The sequence below is a fragment of the Quercus suber genome, unplaced genomic scaffold (assembly GCF_002906115.3).
Source record: "Quercus suber isolate HL8 unplaced genomic scaffold, Cork oak 2.0 scaffold_233, whole genome shotgun sequence".
NCBI lineage: Eukaryota > Viridiplantae > Streptophyta > Magnoliopsida > Fagales > Fagaceae > Quercus > Quercus suber.
The window spans coordinates 547768-558235 of record NW_027069690.1 but is presented as its reverse complement, the minus strand read 5'-3'; the positions used below and the strand labels follow the sequence as shown (position 1 = coordinate 558235).

General features: G+C 32.5%; 1 protein-coding gene across 1 annotated transcript in view; it reads left to right on the top strand.

Moving 5' to 3' along the window:
- Nucleotides 1-5387: 5387 nt before the first annotated feature.
- LOC112024996 (probable inactive leucine-rich repeat receptor-like protein kinase At3g03770) overlaps nt 5388-10468 on the top strand; it is a gene marked incomplete in the record, with an annotated part of 7214 nt that continues 2133 nt past the window's right edge. Inside the window, 7 exon segments of the mRNA XM_065780343.1 lie at nt 5388-5924; nt 6208-6394; nt 6671-8195; nt 8970-9103; nt 9408-9648; nt 10040-10245; nt 10330-10382. Coding sequence (XP_065636415.1) covers nt 6857-8195; nt 8970-9103; nt 9408-9648; nt 10040-10245; nt 10330-10382 — 1973 coding nt within the window.

Here is a 10468-nt window from a genome sequence, read left to right as displayed (position 1 = left end):
AATTATTTTTAGTCTAAACCATACTCAATTTTGACTTGGCCCACCCGGGTCACACTTAGACTCGACTCGATATAACTCATTCATCAAACCTCTATTACAGAATTTGAAACTTAATTTTTTTTATGTATGTTCGTATACTAAGGTTACATTAGATTTTTTATATTGTAAATGAAAATACTAAAGACATTGCTTTTCAAATGCCATGAAATTTTCAATATATGATATACTACTAATATTGAGTAAGTTTTTCCGAAGTTCATCATAAAATTTTCTTCCTAATTTTTTTTTATTTTTATTTTTTACATAACATGCTAAAATTATTGTTAAAACTCTATATATGAGTTTGTATTAGCTTCTCTCTCTCTCTCTCTCTCTCTCTCTCAATATAACTTTTTAGCTTATTTGATTATATGTACAATACATATTTTAAAGCCTCATTTTAAATTTATATATAATTATACTTTTGCTGACTTTGAGCAAATAAGCTTTCAACAAAGAGTTAACCCAAAAGCACCGGTTATTTTTATAGGTAATTTAACTCTATCTCATATTCATATATAATATATAAACACATTTTCTTTTCTTCTTTTGTAAAAATATTGGACCAGTAGATTATTAGAAATAATTACAGGACTATAAAATTAGGAATTTATGTATTTTTTAACTTTTATATATCTTTAATTTTTTTAAATAGGAAAAAAAAACTTGTTTTTATTCCAATAAGTTTTTGATCCATACCTAACTAGGTCAAATTCGAACCCCACCAAACCCAATTTTCCAAGTCTATTACAAAGGATATGGAAGCAACAAAAGAGAAGGGTGACAATGTTTGACATATCCGTAACTCTTCCTAGGAAAGAAAGCCCCTCTAACTGATTCAAAGTTTTAGATTTTATGCTAATTATACTTTAATTGATGTTATTTTGAAATTGAATTGATTTATTTATCATTATTATATTTATAAAGTATAAAATAATGTTAATTATGTGTCAGAGACGTTTTGCGGCAAGAATGAAATGGTAGAACAAGCCCAAAGTTCCCCTTGAGTTTGTTATAAATGTCGCCACCAATCATTGGTTTTGTATTAGGTGTGATTGGTCACCTAGATGTCCAATTTATTTTAAGTTCCCTAATTAACTATACCAAATTTTAAAGGTTCATTAATTAAGGTAAACCAAAAGCTTTGAACTAAAGATCTTGGACTCGGAAGTTTGGTTACGTGTGAGGAAGATGTTAGGCAACCCACAACGCTTATCCAAAGATGGTATCTCATTTTAATTTATTTTAAATGTTAACTTTTTATGAAGAAATAGAATACTTGGCATTTTGAGTTTCTTGAAAAGGTTTTTGCTAACAATACACACACACACACACACACATACATGCATGTGAGTAAATATTTATGTATAGCTAACATGTGAATATTAATTCTAAAGAATATATGCAATCAAGACATGTGAGGTATATACATAGCTAACATGTGAGAGATCATACAAGTATACTATACAATAGCATATGAGTATTTATTTATTATACAGCTATCATGTGAATAATATACAAAAATAAATTACAACATATTAAAGTAGCACATTTGTCACCCAAAATTTTCTCATTTTTTTTTTCATGCAAAAGAGATGACAAATGAAACTCATTAGTGCCAATAAATGATAGGGACAATGTAAGTTTAAGGGCATTCAAGGACTCAAGAGAATGAGCCTTGAACACAAATCCTTAAACTACAACTATTTTAAGAAAAATGTTTGAAATTAAAGTGCATTAAAAAGGTTACAACGTTAACATTTATTATTTTGAAAATGCATATTTTTTTAAAAAAAGATTTTATGAAGAAGTGAGAAAAACATTTTTCTTTTTGGACTCTTATATATATATATATATATATATATTTAAAAGGGAATCCAACGTGGTAAAAAGAAACTCATTTTTTTAAAGGAAACTTCACAATTTTCGGGTTTCTTAAAAAAAGGAAGAAGATTTTGGAAACAATTTCTCTAGAAAAAACTTTTTTTTTTTTTTTTAATGTGGTAAAAACACTTTTTCTTCAAAGTTTGTTTGTTTTTTGTTTTTGTTTTTGTTTTTTTTTTTTTTTTTTTTTTTTTGGGTGGGAAAAGCCAACATGGTAAAACACATTTATTTTTTGCAAAAATTCAACTCTCTTTAGGAAAGAAAGAAATTATGCTAGTACCACATAATTGGGCACAACTTTTACCACACTCGCTAAATGGCTAGTTATGATTGACAAAGGTGTGTCCCCCCCCCCCCCCCCCCCAAAATGGCCACTGACACACCTTTACTAATCACAACTCACCATGTGGCAAATTGTGAACCAAAGTTGTGCCCAATTATGTAGTACTAGAATAATTAGGAAGAAAAGAACACAATTTTTTTTTTTTTTGAAAAAACTATTTAAAAGCAAATGTCTTCAACGTGGTAAAAATGTTTCTGAAAAACATGTATTATTTTGAAGAAGCACTTAAAAAAAAAAACATTTTTATGTATGAAAACGTTTTTTGAGAAGATTTTGTTTTTGCAAACATTTATTTTCCCCCCCCTTTTTTTTTTTAAAAAAAAGGAGAAAAGCATAAAAAAAAATTTCTTTGAAAACTCTTTTGAAAAAAGGATTTTTTTTTTTTTGAAAACTTTTAAGAAGAAAAAGGAAAAACTTTTTTTTTTTTTTTAGAAAAGGTTTTAAGAAGGCATTTTCTTAGAATAGTGTGTAGGGGAAATGTTTTACCAAAGCATATTTATTTTATGGTAAACTTAATAATGAGAAATGTAAAGAAACAACAATAATAAAGTGTAGAAAATAAATTGCAAAGAAAGTAAAGTGCAGAAATTTAAATGACATAAAAGTAAAGAGTATAGAAATTTAAAGGGCTGAAATATTGTAAAGGTTGATTAAAAGTTTTATTTTTATTTTTTATGTCTCTCTTAAATATATTTTAATCTCTTTCAAGCCTTATGGATTCTTCATCATAAGGAAACATATCCATATTGTGCTTTATTGGAGGTTTAAAAACCATTTAAGAGGGATGAAATAGAAAATATTTTTTTATTTAGGTGTTTAGGTATAATATATATATGTATATATATATATTTTTCTTTTTAGAATACTAATTATTTTAACATATACATACGGGGAGAGGAAGAAGGTCTTAAAGAAATTGACAGCAGTGTATATCCAAAATGGCCAAACTCTTGGATACACAACACAGACTTTAAACATCTTTAACTCATACTCATTTTTCAATGTGGGATTAACCCATTGTTTTTTCTTTTGAGAATACTAATTATTTTAACACACACACACACACATGGGGAGATGAGAGAAAGTTTTAAAGAAACTGATGGTGGTGTATATCCAAAATGGCATAACTCTTGGATACACAGTACATGATTTAAACCTCTTTAACACACTTATTTTCTAATGTGGGATTAACCCATTGTTTTTTCTTTTGCACTTAAATATCTATCTATCTATCTATCTATCTATATATAAGTGCAATAAAGTAAAAGGGGAGGGGAATTGTGCAAGAAATTAAAGGGATGACATAAATTAAAAGGGGAAGGGGGATTGCTTGGAAAATAAATGGGATGACATAAATTAAAAGGGGAAGGAGATTTGCTTTGGAAAATAAAAGGGATGACATAAATTAAAAGCAAGAATAGTAAAAATCCCTAGATTCTTAGGTGGGATGAGATTTCTTCCCCCTAAGGGTACTTCCCATACAAGTCCTAGGAAATGGTTCAATGCCCATAAAGGGAAACAAGCATAATAACATAAACAATCAACAAGAATATGAACATAGAAATAAAGAGAGATATATACACAATATACACAAAAACATAGGAAAATAAAGCAACTATGAACAACAAGAAAGATAAAAAGAAACGATTTTATATATATGGAAATGATATTTACAACATAATAAGGATGGTGGGATGAATGTAGTTATTAAGAAACTAACCCATCCCTATAGCCTTACCCACCAAGATTACAAACAAAAATGGATGAAGTTTTTTTGGTGGGATTCCTAGAGAGAGAGAGAGAGAGATTTTTCAGAATTTCAAGGCTTATTTTTCCAGAATTTCCTCACATTTTTTCTGATTTTCCTCACTTTTTCCTTTCCATTTCTCTATTTTTCACTCTCTTCTAAAAAATGGGGGGAATTTATAGGGGAAATGAGGAAATGGGAGGCTAGCATAAGTTACACTTATGCTAGCTGCCCATAATTGTAACATGTTACACTTATGCTGGCATCCTATTTTTGTCATCTCATCAGCTTATCTCGTCTTTTTCTGATTTCTATCCCAATTTTCGCGCAGCTGTTTGGAGGCCTTTCTGTACTCCATTTTCTTCAAACTTTATATGCTCGGAAAGCTCTAGATGTCTGGTTTCCAATGGTCATTGCCTCACTTGATTTGGAGCTACGGTTGTCGAGTTATAGCACTTAGAAGGAAGGTGATGCAAAGTTGAAAAATTCTGTGACGTTTTTTCTTGAAAAATTCATATCTTCCAATCCGAAGCAGATATTGTTAAGCCCTTTAGATGAAAATTAGCTGAGACCTTGTTCTTCAAGATGGTCCAGATTGCTTGTTCTAGTTCTTGCCCAGTTGGTACAGTTTATTGTGCAAAGTCGGGTCGAAAACGGCTTATTTTTCCTAAAAAAAAGTGAAGATTTTATTATGATATTTGGTATTTTAGTGATATCTCATTCGTTTTAACTCCGATTTTGGCTCGTAAAATATAGTTTCGAAGGGAAAAATATGCCCTATGAGATGGTCCAAAATTTAATACAATCCAATGGTCGGATAAAAAAGTCAACTTTTTGACCATATCTAGTTAGGGTCTTGGTCCTAATGGCTGCAAAAATGGATTTTTCAAACATAGTAACCTTTTTATTCACCATCCAGTCATGTTGTACTTATTTTTACCATTTTTTGCTTTAAAATTCATGATTTTGCACATTTATTCAATTTTTTTTTAAAAAAAATTATCTTTATTTTGATGCATAATTCAATTTTTTAAAAAAATTTTTATCTTTATTTTGATGCGTAAATCGGAACGGATAAAATATAGTAACGCCAGCAATGAGTTCCATGAAAACTGAGAATAAATACTAAAAACTATACCTTTTTCTAACCAAACAGGCTAAATGCTACTTTTGGATATAATATACACACTATAGAATAGATATGACTCGGATTTATCACAAACAAAAAGGACGAAGAGATAGAATGGCGCCAAAAGCAACAGGCTACGTTAACAATAACATGGGGCCACGCCATCATAAAGTGACACAACCAGAGTACCAGGACCAGAAAGCGAGAGCTTACATTACATTTAAAAATAACAATAAAAATAAACTTCAACATTAAATTCCCTGTAAAATCAGATGGACTCCACAGTCAGAGACTGTAAAGATTTGGTCACACGCAGTGGAATAAAGGGACTTCCCTTCTCCGCAAGAATCTTTCTTTCTTTTGCTTTTTCTTCTTCAACAATGGCTTCCCTTTAAGACCTCTGAAAAATTGGTTGTCAAATAAAGTAATGGAGTGTCGGCTGGTGAAGCTTTCCAGGTCATATTGTGTGTGAGTTTCGAACTTGTGTCACTTACTTGTCTTGGCGTGTCCAAACAGAAACCTTCTCCTGAAAAAGAGGCTCTTATGTGTCAGTAAGATTTGCATGCCCCTTCTTTTGACAGGTCTGTTGAATGTGTGGTTGAAAAACTTTTGGGTTTTGTTCAATTGGGTCATCTGAAAAACCTGTACTTGCAGGGTCTATCATGTGATATGAACTTTCTTCTGTCTGGTTTTTTATTTATTTCTTATAAAAATGTGTGATCCGAGATGCATATACTATTGCTTAACCTGAGTTGGGTATTTGACGTTTTTGAAGTTCAAAGGTAGGTTTGTTTGTTTGTAATTTTTTTTTTTTTTTTTTTTTTAAAAAAAAAAAAAAAAAAAAGTTTGTTCATAGATCACCTACTCTACAAACACAAAACATTGATCACCGACATAAATACACACTGAATATTACAAAATCTGAAACCTCTCTCTTATTTCAGTTGGATTTGGTTGGCGTTTGCAGTGGTCTTGAAAACAATTGTGGGGCATTATTAACTTCATTTGGAAGTTATAATCCTCTAATTTTTTTTAACTTTTGATTGACTATAGTTTTGGTCACAGGCTTGAGCAAAAAGTTTTGGGGCAGAAGTGGCTGCATCTATTCTTTTTGATTTTGAGAGGAAAATAAAGCATTGTATTTGTTCCCAGGCTACAAAAATTTAACTGGGATATCTCGATCTTGAGCTTGGAGAGTACTTGCACATTCGAACTCTGAAGGTCATAAGTGATTTGTGTATTGTTTATAGAGGTAAGCTTTTAATGAAGCATATATAGGTAATATTCATGTTTGAGATAAAGAATAGACTTAAAAATTAAAATATTTGCAACATAAACAATGCGGCTTTCTCTCTATTTTCTCTTTGACCAGGAAAAAAAGAAGAAGAACGATTTTGTGATTTTGGTATATAATTATCAAGAAATAGTTCTTTTGGTTTTTTTGGGTCCTTAGTAACGTACCCTTTTTCTGAATATTTTGTTTCAAAACTGTTGAGTTATCTGTTTATGTATATATATTTTGTTGCAGGAATTCTGTTTGTGATCCTGGAAGCTTGAGCTTTAGTAGTTAAGAAGCTACGAATTTCATGGTCTTTAAATACTCGTTAGATGATCTTCAGTATTAGTGATAAGACCTCTGCACTTTGTTTTTCCATTTCCTTCTTTCAAAGCTCCATAAAATCCCTTCTGTGCTTCGCCTTTACTGCTGGTGCCAATGGGAAAAATGTTGCACCATTATGAGCTTCCAGTTATTTTTATTTTTTTGCTTTTCATCAATCACTCAGAGCAACTGCAAACCTCCCAGGTTCAGACCCTTTTACGAATTCAGCAACTTCTAAACTTTCCAGTTGTTTTAAGCAGCTGGAATAACAACACAGATTTCTGCAACACTGAATCAAATTCATCTTCAACTGTTATATGCTATGAAGGAAGCATAACCCAGCTGCATATAATTGGCAACAAGGGAACTCCACTTTTACCTCGGAACTTTTCTTTAGACTCCTTTGTGACCACCCTAGTTAAGCTTCCTGACCTGAAGGTTCTCGCATTGGTCTCTCTCGGTTTATGGGGCACTTTACCTGGTAAAATTGCGCGTTTATCATCGTTAGAAATATTTAATGTGACTTCCAATTTCCTGTATGGTTCCATTCCTCAAGAGCTTTCATCCTTAACAAGCCTCCAGACACTAATACTTGATGACAATATGTTTGCTGGCCAGCTACCAGATTGGCTAGGTTCTCTTCCGGTTTTGGCTGTTTTAAGTTTGAAGAAAAATTCGTTCAATGGGTCTCTGCCAAGTGCATTAAGTAATTTGGAGAATCTTAGAGTTCTTGCACTTTCACATAACCACTTTTTTGGAGCAGTGCCTGATTTTGAACGTTTGACAAACCTTCAAGTGCTTGATTTGGAAGATAATGCTTTTGGACCTCAATTCCCTCGACTTGGCAACAAGTTGGTTACTCTTGTCTTGAGTAAGAACAGGTTCAGGTCTGGCATCCCTGCTGAAGTGAGCTCTTATTATCAGCTTCAATGGCTGGATTTGTCTATCAATACATTTGTGGGAAGATTCCCAACGTCCTTGTTATCACTGCCTTCTATTACTTATCTGAGTATTGCAGGGAACAAATTCACAGGAATGCTTTTTGAAAATCTATCTTGCAGCTCTGAACTTGAATTTGTGGATTTTTCCTCAAATCTTTTGACTGGAAGCCTACCTAGCTGTCTACTGACAGATTCTAAGGAAAGGGTTGTCCTGTATGCCAGGAATTGTTTGGCCACTGGAAAACAAAGTCAACATCCGTTTTCATTTTGTCGCAATGAAGCCTTAGCCGTGGGCATTCCTCCACATCACAAGAATCAGAAAGAAGCTTCTAAAACACTTTTCTTGGCTATAATTGGAGGACTTGTTGGAGGAATTGCACTTCTTGGACTAGCTTACTTGATGGTTAGAAGAGTAAATGCCAGGAGAGAAACAAAGGTTAAGAAACCTCCAACAAGATTAATAGCAGAGAATGCATCCACTGGGTACACCTCAAAGATACTTTCGGATGCAAGTAAGGTTTCATCTCTCTCTCTCTCTCTCTCTCGTGCGTGCATGTGCATGTGTGCACAGGTGTAGACACCTGCTTGTATGCATTTTTGAATATGAGTATGCAGAGTGAAATACAGTTTTATGTTGTTTTTGGATAATCCCACATATAAAATTAATATGTTAGATAGGGTCTTTTTCTAGATATTCCAATAACAACATAGATAAATATTCTTTGATCAAAATCAATCATTTCTTAAATTACACATTCAATGTTAAACCTGTATTGGCTATTGGCTATTACAGAATCAAATGCTTTTTAACTTCACCAGTTGTCCATTAATATAACGCTTTCATCAAGCTGTATGAAGGAATTGTGATAATATTTTGTATGAATTTTATTTAGTGATTCTTGCACTGTTGAATGTAGTAAGGCCTAAAATTGACCCTGAACTCATCTTTCTTTGAGCCTTCCACCAATAAATTCTGGTTTAAGATGTTTGCATCGAATAGTTGAATGCTCCTCTAATTTAAAAATAACTAAATACAGCTCTATGAAGAGTTGCATGGCAAGGAAGTTTTGTAAAGTCAGCCTAAGTAGTTGGATCACAAGGTATTATTGAGTTCAGTAAATAGGTGTTATATTTAAAAGAGCATTGATTTCAGTATTCAAGTGCATTATATTCAATTCAAGCCTCTTACTTATTAGAAAGAGTACAGGAAATATAGAGGAAAAAATGCAGCCAAGCATTCTTCCAACTTTATCATGTATCTGACATATGCTTAATTCTCCTTGAAGGGTATATATCTCAAACAATGAAGATGGGAGAACTGGGTCTTCCAGCTTATCGAACCTTTTCATTGGAAGAGCTTGAGGAGGCTACAAATAACTTTGACACATCTGCTTTCATGGGTGAAGGTTCTCATGGACAGGTATGCATTCTGTTTTACTATATACATGGGACTTTTGACACATAAGCTGCTTTAGTCTACTCTCAAATTTAATTCTCAAATAGAATTTTTGGGATTCCTTCTGGTATGTCATAGGTTACTTTGATAAAGTTTTCTAGTATATATGCCAAACATAACTGCCTTGATTACACAGTTACACATTTTCTCAATTGAAATGAACTGGTAGCTTGTTTGTACACAGTTAATCAAATGCCAAACTATTTCTCTTTAAGATTAGTGCTATTTGATGCGTATTTAATTTCCTTATCAAATTACATGTTCTCAGATGTACAGAGGCAGGCTAAAGGATGGTTCTATTGTAGCTGTTAGATGCCTAAAAATGAAAAAAAGCCACAGCACTCAAAATTTTATGCACTATATAGAGCTGATATTAAAACTCAGGCATCGCCATTTGGTCAGTGCTTTGGGACACTGCTTTGAGTGCTACCTGGATGATTCAAGTGTCAGCAGAATTTTTTTTGTCTTTGAATATGTACCAAATGGCACACTAAGGAGCTGGATCTCTGGTATGTTATTAATCCATACATTTAATTCTCAGATTGGAGGATAAAAACTCCCTTTGTGGTATGCAGGATCTTAGGGTCTGCAAACATTCTTTGAAAGGGTTCCTCCACATGAAATCCCATTTTCTAAACTATCCTTGAATTGTTGATTTTTTTAATATTTACCTTTGATCATATGTAAAGATCATTATAAGATATAGTGAATACATTTAGTTCAGGTACCTATGATCATCATCTAACGAGTGAGTGATTTTTTCCATCCATAAATTATTCATTCTTTAAATTTTAGACCATAGAGTAGTGGCATCTAGGTGCCACATTATGTTCTCCATCATGACATTTTGAGTTACTTTATACATTAACATAATGATTGGTCACTGTTTTCATTTGACAGAGGGACATTCTCAACACTCTCTTACTTGGACACAACGTATAACTGCTGCAATAGGAGTAGCAAAGGGCATCCAATTTTTACATACGGGGATCGTGCCTGGTGTATATTCCAATAATATTAAAATAACTGATATTTTATTGGATCAGAACCTTGTTGCAAAAATTAGCTGTTACAATTTGCCATTATTAGCTGAGAACATGGTAAAGGTAACTTTTCTTTTTATTGAGTAGTGTACTTTTCCTAGGGGCAAATCATTTGAATTTATATTCTCCCTCTCCTCATCCTTGCAGTTTGGTCATGGAAGCCTGCCTAGCGGATCCAAAGATCCTATTGTTAATGCAAGGTTTGCAATTGAAATATATATATATATATATATATATATATAATCTATGAGCTGTTGCAATTGCCCCCACCCCACTGGGTACACCT